Source organism: Eucyclogobius newberryi, unplaced genomic scaffold (genome assembly GCF_026437365.1).
Source record: "Eucyclogobius newberryi isolate DKJ021-1_F unplaced genomic scaffold, fEucNew1.0.hap1 SCAF_18, whole genome shotgun sequence".
In the NCBI taxonomy this organism is placed as follows: domain Eukaryota; kingdom Metazoa; phylum Chordata; class Actinopteri; order Gobiiformes; family Gobiidae; genus Eucyclogobius; species Eucyclogobius newberryi.
Window position 1 is genome coordinate 22,543,821 of NW_027315812.1, and position 12,418 is coordinate 22,556,238.

The 12,418-nt window shown below is 40.5% G+C and overlaps 2 protein-coding genes across 3 annotated transcripts; one reads left to right on the plus strand and one right to left on the minus strand.

Annotated features, from left to right (window-relative positions):
- Window positions 1-2,477: 2,477 nt before the first annotated feature.
- Window positions 2,478-8,375, minus strand: LOC140364765 (carbonic anhydrase 1). Its single transcript, XM_072451118.1, has 7 exons — window positions 8,156-8,375; window positions 7,859-8,056; window positions 6,344-6,462; window positions 6,172-6,264; window positions 5,972-6,034; window positions 5,739-5,894; window positions 2,478-4,404 (listed from the first exon to the last, which is right to left on the minus strand). Exons 1-7 carry the CDS (start codon window positions 8,181-8,183, stop codon window positions 4,285-4,287), a joined length of 777 nt encoding a protein of 258 aa, XP_072307219.1. The 5' UTR covers window positions 8,184-8,375; the 3' UTR covers window positions 2,478-4,284.
- Window positions 8,376-9,921: 1,546 nt separating this feature from the next.
- Window positions 9,922-11,654, plus strand: LOC140364252 (ribosomal biogenesis factor-like). 2 transcript variants are annotated; one of them, XM_072450348.1, is made up of 4 exons: window positions 9,922-10,068; window positions 10,929-11,044; window positions 11,119-11,235; window positions 11,313-11,653. In XM_072450348.1, exons 2-4 carry the CDS (start codon window positions 10,934-10,936, stop codon window positions 11,376-11,378), a joined length of 294 nt encoding a protein of 97 aa, XP_072306449.1. In that variant the 5' UTR covers window positions 9,922-10,068; window positions 10,929-10,933; the 3' UTR covers window positions 11,379-11,653. The 2 variants fall into 2 exon arrangements, with proteins under 2 accessions (XP_072306449.1, XP_072306450.1); XM_072450349.1 differs by lacking the exon at window positions 9,922-10,068 and adding an exon at window positions 10,289-10,311 and having other exon boundaries at window positions 11,313-11,654.
- Window positions 11,655-12,418: the final 764 nt, after the last annotated feature.

Genomic DNA, 12,418 nt, shown 5'->3' on the forward strand with positions numbered 1-12,418 from the left:
ACAAACCGTTGGCTGAATGTGAAGTCAAGTTGGCCTGAATAAGATCTACCACTGAGCCACACAACAGCATGTAGTAAGCCTCTGCTGTTGCCATAGTCGCCCAGGGGCTGATTGTCAAGAATGTGTCTGCACTTTTAACCTGTCTGTCCTAAAGTAAAGACACAAACGCAAGGAACGTCCAGCGGTGGCAATATGTGCAGGCTATCAATATTAACCGTTCTCTACCCACTCATTACTCATTTACGTTTGTCAATTAATGATGAGTAAAAATAATTTCAGCTAAGTGTAATAATCACTATGTGCTTAATAGATATTTGTGTACATGTTAAAGGAGACATATTATGTTTGTTTTTTTCATGCATAAGTAGATCATACTTTTTGTTCATTGTAAACCGATAAAACGGCTCAATATTAGAAACAGTTCCATTGACTTCCTGTCCAACTCTGTAGAAGCCCCGCCCTTTCATAGTGACATTTCACTGTAACAAGCTGCAGATTGTCGTTTACATGTTTATTTTGTTTAAATGGTGGCTACATGACATTTTAAAACCTGACATTCATCACTCAGATTCTTAAATTTGTCAAATACTCGTGACTAAGTACAGAAATGTGGGCGGAGATAGGGGGTAAGTTAAAACATGCAAAACATCATTCATTCATTTTCTGCGAGACAAAACAGAATAACTTAAACATGCAGAAATCAATCAGAATACAACTTTGAGTGGACGAAGGATGAGCAAACGCTGCTGTAACAGGGAAGTTTTGATGATGCGTATTATGTCACCTGGAGTGTGAGCCTGTTCACTGAAGGCCTGTGGTGTCCCCGCTCACACTCTGTCCTCTCTCCTCTCTCTCACAGCCATGGACATAGCTCCTGTCTGCCTCAGATATATCACTATTCTGACACGCTTCATTATGCAACCTGCTGGTGGGAGGGCGGGGGCAGGGGGAGGGGGCAGGGGGGAGGGGACAGGGGGGAGGGGGTCTATGGTACCAACTGTAAAAGGGACAGCTCCGATCTGGCTGCAGTGTTGCTCTAAAGATATCGTTAGTGTTTATTAGCGAGCAGTTCATGTGAAGTGGAGTGAGTGGAAACTGTTTTTGAATTGATTCTGCATTTGATGGTCTGCAGTGGGGTTCTTTGTCTTTGTCAAATAAAACAAACTGACATGGTGTTTGCTGGGTAATTTAGTATGATGTCATCAATTACAAACATCAGGTGAAATTGTAAACCTAAAAAGATTGCTGTTCTGGATAACATTTTTATAATTTTTAGCAAAAGTCTAAATATATCTATCTCTACTGCAATGAGCGGTCCGACCTGTCAGAGGCCCTTTAAGGCACTGCTCTGTTGCACAGGGAAGTACACTTAATGCATTGCTTCCCATCGTTACTATAACTACAATCAAACTCCCGGTAAGACAATTTCCTGGTGAAAGTGAACCTGATCTCCCCAGTTCTTCCATTAATAGTAATTGCTTTTACTAAGAAGTGCAGCAGTGTATTGATTATGGCTGATGTAGTGAGACGGACGTGATGCTGTGCCAGATTAAAAATAGCTGTTTCATTTTTGGATTTGGGTCTAGACTAGAGCAACACAAATCAATAGGATTACTTCTTTCAATCACTGAGTTTCAACATTGTGTTTATTTTTAAAGGTGCACGATGCTGCCATTTGCTCGTCGGCAGCTTTTTTCTTTTTAAGTTACTTTATGTACCTTTTAAATCAAAGTTGTTACCTATTTATGACCTTGGCAAATCAAACAAACAGGCATTATCACCATTTTGTGAAGACGGCGTAGACAAAACATGCTGATAATGTCAAGTACGAAGTAACGTCAAAGCTAATGTCTTCACACTTTGCCTCTATGAATGCGTTTGTTTTTTAATAAACATAACTTTACAGCATTTACAGCAGGTTGTGAATGCTAGATTTACGCCTGTCAGTAGTTATTAGAAACATAATGCTGACTCAATGGACTGAGAAGCATTTGTGAGAGAGGTGAGAAGCCGAGATGGCAACTTGTGACCGAAACGCAGCTGCAGCTTCGAAATCCTGGGCCGTTATTGTCAATTTCAGTTCGAATTTCAGGTTAATCAGAATGAAATATCAAGAGAGATTCTGTACAATGTTTGTAGAGAAGGTTTTACTGGCAGATTTGTGTTATGGTGACCTGCGGCTGACCTCATACAGTGCTGTAGTGGGTGTTTGCACGTGGCTGTAAACACGGTGACAGTACCAAGTTATAAATTCCACCTAGTCATTTAGCAAGCCTTTTCTAAAATGTTACATGCAGCTGTGTGGAAACAAGGAAAGGGAACACTAAGAATAAGCAACATAAAGAATAAAAATGTTGTAATAACGTATGCAAAAAAAACATACTTTTTACTGATTATATTGTTTTTTGACAGTATTTTCCACCACAACTTTCCCCCAAAGGTTGTAATAATAAAATGACAACACAAAAGCCAAAGTTATTTTTTCATAAAATATATTTATTACTACTAAAAAGTCCAAAACATCACATCGTGCTGGATGAGTTCAACTGGCATAAGTGACTGGCATAAGGCGTGTTTCCCATTCTTTCATTTGAGTTCATTACAATCTTAACGTAAAAACATACTGCAATTCTGAACCACTCTTGCATGTTTCGTAAGTGCTGACAGAGACCCTGTACAACCCGGACACACTTCACTCTTAGTTAACAATTCTCTGCAGGGGCTTTCTCCATTTTTACCCTTTTCTGTTGGCAGATTTTTCTCTTCCTTGGTTTTTATAGTTTAGCTTGTTAGTTGACCAGTTTAGCAGATGCGTGCTCATTTAAAGCATTAATAGGGCATCAGAATCATTCATTTTGATACTGAATTACTTAAGACTTAACTTAGCTAAATGTATAAAACAAAATGCATGAATGACATAATAATGACTAGCTGCAATTTCAATCGTCCCCCCCAAAAATAGTAGTTTGCGCCCATAGTAAGTAGCCAGGCCGTGCATCAGACTTAAAAACATAATCCACCTACACATCACATTTTAAACAACATGCTGTAACAAAAAGCAATAACTGTCCTGGCGGGAGCAGCTAGCACAGGCCGCTGTCCTCGTGTACTCTGTGAATCAATAAGAAGGTCAGCGCCTGTAGAGCTGCTACTACTACTGTGCTCTTACAGGGACGTTAGTGCGGAAAAGCCAGAGGGGGATTTTGGACTCATTTGGTCGTGATGGGGGTGGTCCGGCACATATTTACTAAGCCGCTGCCAATCCGTCGGTCAGATTACGCTCGGACTGGCAGCGGTGACAGGAGGGTGGAGTGTAAGAGCCCAAAATCATTTTTATCTGCACCTTGCACTTCACAGATGGCCCAATGTACGGTGGTCCCATTCCTCCGCACTAGGCTTGTGCCTTTTGCTCCCAGCCAGCTAACTAAGCACCATTTAAAATACAAAAGATGAGTTCTCTTGGCCTAAAACGTAAAGAATGACAAGCCCTTTTCAAATGGCTTTCAAAATTGGCACAAATTGTATAATCCAAAAATGGTTTAAAGTGATTTTTTAGATTTGTTTTGTTAAAGTAGTAGACAGCACACAAATACTGACCACTACTTAGCTAACGCCATCTGTTTATAGCATCCAGCGTATCTGCAAACTTGTTCTCTTTAATGTCGTCTTTGCAGTTGTATCATGACACTGCTCGATGGCTTGTGCGACTGTTCGGATTCTCTGGTTTGACATGATCAAAACAAACCTCTCCTTTTGGTTGGATTAAATGTCATAAGATACAAAAATGTCAAATAGTAGAAGAGGCAAACGATTATCACTTAAAGCTTGGATTATACTTGTAGCTATAGATGTCTCCGGTCATACAAGTTCTTTTGTGCTAGTGCTATTCAAACAGTGTTAACAGAGAGGCGGGGCATACAAATTGTTAAAATTGTATTGTTTTACTCCAAAATACAACAAAATATTGATACTGGAGCCATGGACGGAAATGTTGGTGAAAATTTTAATTCAATTCTTATCTCCCGCCTTTCTGTTAACAGTTTGTTTTCACCTAAAAGTGGGCGTGGTCGTAGCGCTAACCCAAACGTACCCGTATGACCGGAGACTTCCCGTGAACGCGTCAGGTATAACCCTACCTTACTCCTCCTTAGTATTTACTCTCAGTGCAAGAAATATTGGACGGGCGAGATGTGCTCACTGCAGGACAATTGTCAAAGGGCAAAGGGGGGAAGGGTGAGGGCACTGGGGCAGAAGGAGGGTCGTGGTGGGGGAGGGGCCGGGGCATTACTTGAAGGAAGCGCGAACGGCGCGGCCCTTGAGGGGCTGGGGGGGGCGGTAGTTGTCCACCATGCAGCACTCGGTCTCACCTTCGGCCGTGAACAGCAAGCTGCGGAATCGGGCCATCTGCGAAAACACAAGAAAGTTAGAACGACTCCTGTGTCACTCACTAAAACAACATGGGGCTTAAAGGAGGGAAGGTCTGCCCCTCCTCATCGGCATGGAAACGTTATTGCTTTGATTGGAACGTTCCACAGTATGAAAAGGAACTTAAATTACTGTATTATTCGGTTCTCTTGCTGTTCTTGAACTTTGCGTTGCTAAAGGTTCTTATTTTATCTACTATCTCCACGGAAACAAGCAGATGATGACGCGCGGCTAAATTATGGATAAGGTTTGTGGTAAGGTGAACCCACGGACAGAATGTATACATTTTCAAATACACCACCGGGAATTGTAAGATATAGATATGTTAAACAGGCTCTACTGATTTGTTTTCATGTGATATAATCTGTTTTGCCTCAGAGCAGAGACTTCAAATGAGACCGCAGTGTGCTGTCTGCATCTAAAAATAGAGCGCTTTATCCTCCGTGAACCAGGAAGTGGAACGCATGACCGTGTTGGCAAAACTCCACTCATCATGGTGAATAATTAGGATGCTAGAAATGCGTTTGGGCCGCCGAAAACTGTTTACTAGTTGTGTTTTTCCATCTTTTTAAGACACTACAAAGCAGGTACAGGGCCTTTAAATGCCGTACTGTGGAACTTTTCAAAGCAATAACATCTCGATGGAGGCAAACAGGTCCAGAAAAGTTACATAATTCACTTTTACAAGCACGTCATATGTTTATAGATCAGTTATAACACATTTGAGTACAATTGAATCTCCTATTTCTGTAAAAAGTTGAATTGGTTTCTTATAATGATGGACGCCACTAATGATAAATTAATATCACATTATTGCTTCCTGTTACATGTTTTATGCTTCTATAATTAACTTATTTATCACATCTTACGATCGGTGTGAAGGTTACGATTGCAACACCAGGTTTCAGTGAGATCATGAGCGTAGGAGGCGTTACAGAGAAATCAATCATCGTAATTTCGATGACGTAAATTCCAGCTTAAATGTGTGCCTGTTTAAAATATACGTTGCATTACCGTAGACTGTTCTTTACTAGGGAACTGCTTGATTAGACTCAGACTGGTTCATTGCTTAACCACTTTCACTTCCTACAGCCTCTGAAGTTCTGTGGTTGCACTGAACTTCTGAACTTCTTACTGTCACCACCCCAAGTGTATCATTGGGTAAATAAACGGTATAAGTTTTCATCTCAGTTGTATGGATAACTCAAACAATGATTTCATTCATCATGTTTGAGGTTAAGAGAGTGCTACCGGTCAGCGATCCGGCGCCGGCGTAAGCTAAAACCTCAATAGTCCCTGTGAGCGACCTTTACCTGCTCAGAGCTGACGCTGATTGGTTCCTTGCAGACGATCCAGGTGACGCTCTCCAGCAGAGGGGGCGTGGTCAGAGAGCCATCGTAGGTCCAGAAGTCCAGAGACTTGGGCAGGAGAGTGGCAGGGTCGAAGTCAGTGAAGGAGGTCTGCTTTCCCTGAAACAAGTTGCAATGGAAGGTGAGAGGAAAGCGCGCCATTGTCTGTAAATGTGGTTTAAAAGAAGGAGACGTACTTTGGCCTTGATGCTATTGAAGCAGTCAAGAACCTTCTGGAGATCTGGGTTGGCATTTCCAACCTGAAAGGACAAAAAATATGAGATTTTTTTGTGTTGTGTTGAGTGGAAAAGGTACCGCATGTAGGGCTAATAAACAATAATAATAATCTGGAAGAGCTACATTTCTTTTTTTTAACACAATCTAACGTCAGACTGACCTTCAGGAAAACCCCCACCACAGCGAGACCATCAGGTTTGCTCGCGGCATCCCCAAAACTGGGGTACTTGGTGTTCCAGTGCACCAGATGGAGCTACAGGGCAAAAAACAAACATATTTTTTTCAATACTGTTACATAATGAGCAAACATACTACCGATAAAGGACTCTTACCTCAGCAGGAAACTTGGTCCCAGCCACCGTGTGTTCAGAGCCCTTATCATCAGAGGCCCCCCAGTGGAAGTGAAACTGCTTCAGCCTGTAGACCCCCGAGATCGGCCCGTCGCGGAGAGCTGCAGAGTGAACGCACGGTCAGTCATTTCAGACCCGGAGTGACAAAAAGAGCGATCATCTACTGGCTTGCAATCCATTTCTTGTCGATATTTGGTTTGGAGGCCGACATATGAGAACACTTTACGTTACCAAGGAGATAAGACTTCTTCACTTGCACAAACACCATTCATATCACTAATGACACAACAAACCGATGTCCAGGTATTGTCAACCAATCTCAAATCTACTTCCAGTCTTACGCAATGTACCTATTTACGGAGGAGACACGTACGTACATTGTTGTAAGGACCTCTCTATTGTTCTGCTGTATTGGCTGTTGAAGTGTGGACGCTTTTAAATAGAACCGACATAGAGCAGAGTCCAGCACGTGGCATCACATGAGCGGTGACAAGACACGACAAAAGCACTATTTTAAACCCATATCCTGGAGAATAAGATGACACAGAACTAAGCATCCTCTTTTAACATAATCCTGGGATTACATAACCAGCATTGTAAATCACTGTTTTTAATTGCTATAAACACAGAGTGGAATTACAGCTTAAAAGAACACGAAGTCCTTTGTCATACGACCCTGAAGGATTGACATGGTACATTAATAGTTAACCGGGCTTGTGTGCCGTTTGCAATGTAACCTTCGTTTTTTACTCTTTTGACCCCGACGCGTTGGAGAAAAAGCTTTGTCGTGGGAAAGAAGTTTAAGGACAGGGGCCGCGTTACAAATGCAATTGCAATCGGGGGGCTTTGTTCAGTGCTCGCCCTCTGGATGGGAACAGCGAGTTCCTACAGTTTATAAAAAATGCATGGAAAAAAACATTCTCTGATATGAATAACAGCGATATACTGAAAGGAAGGGCGATATCCACAATTAAAATACTCTTTTGAATGATCTGGATGTTCAGACGATCTTTTAACAGTGCATCGAGAATGTGCTTATGTAAATGTCTTTGTCCAGGTTCAAGTCTAGCACAAAAGGGGAACGTACCGTACGTAAAATTAACCTCAAAAGTGAAGAAATGTCACTTAATAGAATACATTTGACTTTCAATCATTTCTTTTTGGTGTAATTTTAATTAAATTTAATTATAGACGACATACTTGATATTATAAATGTACAATATTATTATTTTTTCTATATATTTCCCACCCAAATGCACACATCATTTAAGATCAAAGAGAGGTAGGACACTTTATGCAACATTTATATTTAAGATGCAGGTGTTTTGTAGCTGCAGCCCAGTCATGACCAGTCTCTTTGTGTTGGGAATCCATACGCTCTCACTGCAAATATGCTCATTTGCACAAAGCATTTCTTGGGACAGAGAACGCTTCTTCCAATTAATCCACACTGACAATGGAATGTAACAATTAGTGCAGTAAAAAAGGGCGACTTACTAGAGCTGTCTTTGTCGTCTGCAAAGGTCACTTGGAAGGAATGTCCGTTGTTGAGGATGTCCATGCAGGTGGAGGGGTCGTACTTGATGTTGAGGGGCTTCAGGCCGGAGTCGTACGCCGCGGCCCCGGGCACGATGTCAATGGGAGACTGCCGTGGTCCATCGGCGATCGGAAAGTTCTTGCACCATTTTTCTGGCCCTGCAAGATTTGCAACATCAATTATGAATTTCAAAGTGCGAATGCAACGGGATTGTGCCAATTACACCCTCTCCACATTATTTATCATTATGTCCTCACCGTTATCTGCCGCGTATCCCCAAGACATGGTCACTACTTCGAGGGTCTAATGAGAGTATGGAATCCCGGTGACGTGCGCGCTCCTCTTACGCAAAGGCAGGCAGTGTCCTCCACCTGACAGCTGCACCGCTTATATAGGGCCCCCCCTGTCCCCATCCGTGCGTGTCTGCGTGCGTGTCTGCGTGCGTGTCTGCGTGCGTGTCTGCGTGCGTGTCTGCGTGCGTGTCTGCGTGCGTGTCTGCGTGCGTGTCTGCGTGCGTGCTGTTGTCGGATGCGCGCGGTGGCTGCTGCTGGGACGGGAGGAGTTCACATTGTGAGCTGGGACGGGGCCCCTGCTCCTGCTCCTGATGGATCCATGGATCTCCCCGTCTCCTCTTGACACTCCCGACACGCTTTACCCGGTGATGACAGTGACACGACGGACCGCAGTGGCGTTAGGAGGAGGAGAGCGGACAACCGGGGCAAAGAGCGCGTCTGGCGTTGATTTCCCCCGAGCGGAGTTAATCAATAGTGAGTGTTTTAGCTGAAGGACGCGCCAGTCCACATCAGGATCCGCGTGTGACGGAATGCGTCAAAGCTGCAGTGAGAGCAAAACGACGCGCGGAACCCGAAAGCGCCAAGTCGAATTATTGTCCACGCCATATTTTCTCACGTCCTAAAATAAGATAGATGACATTGTAGGTTAGAAAAGGCACCGCGTTCCCTTGGTTACGCAGGGGCCAATAGTGACATTCTGCTGACACCTACTGTTATTTAATTGACATTGCAACCAACATTTTTCACATGATTAATTCATACCAACCATTACTATTCTAAAAGGCATATAACGCAATGTAGTTTAATTATCTGTTTTTTCTCCCTTCAAATAAAGGCACAACGAAACTCGAGTTCTAGTGACTGTCTCTAGTTTGAAATAGGCTTTACACTGTAAAACCTTTCTCAAAGTTGGCAAATCATATGACACGCATCATGAGATTGAGGTTATACTTTGAGTGGACTGAATGTGCTGATGAATAGTGATGGCCCTCAGGCAAAGTAGAATAGTGGAGTGTCCATGATGGTTGTTTATAGAATGACTGATTAGATTAGATTAGATTAGATTAGATTAGATTAATGTATTTGTTTGTGGTTGTAATTGTAAAAAAAAAAAAAAATCATTAAATCTAAGCCAAGTACAATAAATGCATGATTTAATTGTCTCAAGCATTAGGACCAAAACAGTAATGTAGCTTATACTTGTTTTTGGGAAGGAGTAGAATTAAGCAACATTCTGGTCATACTCCTTAAATAGAAGTTCAGTCGTTTAATTTATAAAATAGTAAGAGATGATGTATTACCTTGACACATTTCAATGGTAACTTTGAAACATGTCAATTTGTTATTTGACAATACATTTTGTACAAGAACAAAAATCTCCTTTTTATAATCCTCATATTTCATATATTCTGTATTCCGTTACTCCATAAATCGATATAGGCTACATGCGCTTTTAAGTGGGTTCTATGCACTGAAACTTGCCTCTCAATATACAAATAAAATTGTATACAACATAACATAATAAAATATCGTACAATAAAGCATGGAAGCATAAGAGCATAATAATAATAATATTATCATAATCATAATCATATTAATAATAATCTATTTTTCTAGTTATATGTCTACAAATGTGACTTCCTGCACTGATTACCTTTTTTATGGCAAAATTATCTCAATAATAGTAAATAAAAGAAAACTTATGTTTTGTTGAACTCTGCATCCACAGAACCATAGATACACAGTACATGTTTCTGCTGCCCTCTAGTGGCCACAGCTGTTTCGCGCTGGAAACAAGTCGCGCGAAAATGACGTAGTTCAGAAGGGACGAACGTATTCACAGCCTCACGTGAAAAAATCAACAACAACTTAAGAAGGTACTTTATCCCTTTTTATCTGACATACAGCGCATGAAAAGCGTACGGTGCTCTTTGTGCTTAAAGCAAGAAGGTTTACGCTGCGGAATTAAACTAAATCAACAATATTTATGGTGATTTGAGTTCGTGCGCATGTGTTTTAAATGCTAGCTAACACAAACTACATGGGTCTAAAACATTCTCTATTTTAGATTATATTTCTTTTGATTAAAGATACTGATATTTATGAAGTGAAGCTCGTTGGTGTGAAAATTGTATTACTCTACCATAGGGCTGCAACTAATAATCATCATCATTATCATCATTATCATTAGCTTTATTTCGAACACTTACTTTATTTGGTCCATAGAAAAAAAAATAAAAGACAGCACATGGACAAACAGTACAACAAGACAATAGGTACATGATATTCTGTAGAGGCTCAGGCGCCAGTGAGTCCACTTACTGGAAAAGATAATCCTGTTTGTAGAGTCATTTATCATTTTGGTGATCGATTAGTCCAGCCGTTATTCTTCTAATTAATCGATTACTTGTTCAGAAAGCGAAATGTTACGATGAGCTTCATGCGACTCATAAAACATCTTCACTCACACACAGCATGTTTTGGAGTCTGTCTGTAGTCCAGATAACGATTATTGAATTACTAAATTATTTGACAATTATCTCAATAATCAATTAACACAAGTATATTCATCCATGGGTTCTAGCTTCAGCTCTGTAATTGTAGTTTCAACCTCCTCATGATTAGATTGTGTTAAAACAAACCTCAGATTGAAGTCTATCTTGAGTATCAGAGCTTCACGCAGATAAATAAAACACAAATGATTTTCAAAATGATTTATTATTTTCTTTTTCTACAGGAAAGATGGGAAAGAATAAACAAAAAGGCAAAAAACAGCCAAACGTTTTCCAAGTGGCAAACAAACATTTGAAGGTGAAGAACAAAGCCAAACCGGTCAAGACCTCATTAAAACACGTACGTTTCTCGATTGCAGAAGAGATTTTGTGTGTGTGCAACTCCTGAGGTCTCAATTTCTATTTATCTTACAGATCAATACACTTAAGAAAGAGAAGGTGGAGGTTCTCAATCAGAAGTTCACAGAAGTTCAGAGGGATGTGAAAAGTGTGTCAAAATCAGTTGCTGCTCAGCCCAAGAAAAGCACTCAGGTCAAATACAAAAGTTGGACAGATTGCTGTTAAAAACTACATGTAATAATTTGACGCATTCTTTATTGTTCTTTCAGGTCAGAGAGGCCCCAAAAGAGCCTGTGAATGTGGACAGCGCAGCGCAACTCTTCTCTCAGCTTTAACGGGCCAAACACAGACTCTTATTGACTCTTTTTATCACTGCTATTATGGATTTTCAACTGCTGTTCAGACGTCGAGCAAAAAGAGGCAATTACAAGAAAACGGCTCAACTGGAAGTCATTCCCGACAACCATTTCACACCACAACGTTTAGAGTGCAATGAGAGCCTCTGGATTCAGTGCGAATCAAAATTAACATGTCAAAAGCCTTTTTAACGTAAAGTGTAATCTGTAATCTATATATATATATATATATTCAGGAGGCTGAGCAGCCCGTCCAATGTGCTAGTGTGTATGTGTATATATATATATATATATATATATATATATATATATATATATACACTAGCACATTGGACGGGCTGCTCAGCTTCCTGAATTATGGGGCCATTTGGAATTTGATATTTGAGTCCCTGTTTCAAGAGGCATGATGAGCCTTTATTCTGAACTGTTGTTGTTGTTGTTGAATTGCTAATAAAATGATAAAGGTTCCCACCTGCCCAGACTTAATATCCTTAAAGTGATATATCCTCATTCTCCATGGAGATTGATTGGTGCAGCTCCTCCAGGTCAAATATGAGTCAGGTATGTGGAAATAAATGTCATTGTTCGATGAATTTATTTATCAACGATTTTCTTTGCAATAAAAACCTTTTTTTTTTTTTTTTTTAATCATGCTTTGTTCCTATATTTAGTATAATTTCCTGATTAGACTTACTAATCCTCAGGGAGAAATTCTATTGATACATGCAATTCCTAGAGCAAAATAAATTAAAACTTTTTTTTTTTGAAGAGCTATATAAAAAGGTTAAAAATAATAATTTGAGGATTAAAACAATATGATAAATATTTAGTATAGTGTCTTTAATATATCTCTGCAAATGCTCCTCCTTATTTCCTGTTTGTGATGGAAAGCCTTTTAGATGGGAGCAAATGCAGTTGTAAATAAATCAGACTGATTACCCAGTGACCCCCATTGTGGTCGTCTACAGTATGTCCACAAGATGTCGCAAATTTGGCAATACATAAACAACAATCAACAG

What these genes read in the sequence shown, in the direction of transcription:
- LOC140364765 (XM_072451118.1), bottom strand. Translation starts at nt 8,183, where the DNA reads ATGTCTTGGGGATACGCGGCAGATAACG. An exon ending in TCAATAGCATCAAGGCCAAA is followed by an intron (nt 5,895 to 5,971) that starts GTACGTCTCCTT and finishes AACTTGTTTCAG; the next exon opens with GGAAAGCAGACCTCCTTCAC. An exon ending in TCAGCGTCAGCTCTGAGCAG is followed by an intron (nt 4,405 to 5,738) that starts GTAAAGGTCGCT and finishes GTGTTTTCGCAG; the next exon opens with ATGGCCCGATTCCGCAGCTT.
- LOC140364252 (XM_072450348.1), top strand. Translation starts at nt 10,934, where the DNA reads ATGGGAAAGAATAAACAAAAAGGCAAAAAACAGCCAAACGTTTTCCAA. An exon ending in TCAAGACCTCATTAAAACAC is followed by an intron (nt 11,045 to 11,118) that starts GTACGTTTCTCG and finishes TTTATCTTACAG; the next exon opens with ATCAATACACTTAAGAAAGA. An exon ending in AGCCCAAGAAAAGCACTCAG is followed by an intron (nt 11,236 to 11,312) that starts GTCAAATACAAA and finishes TTGTTCTTTCAG; the next exon opens with GTCAGAGAGGCCCCAAAAGA.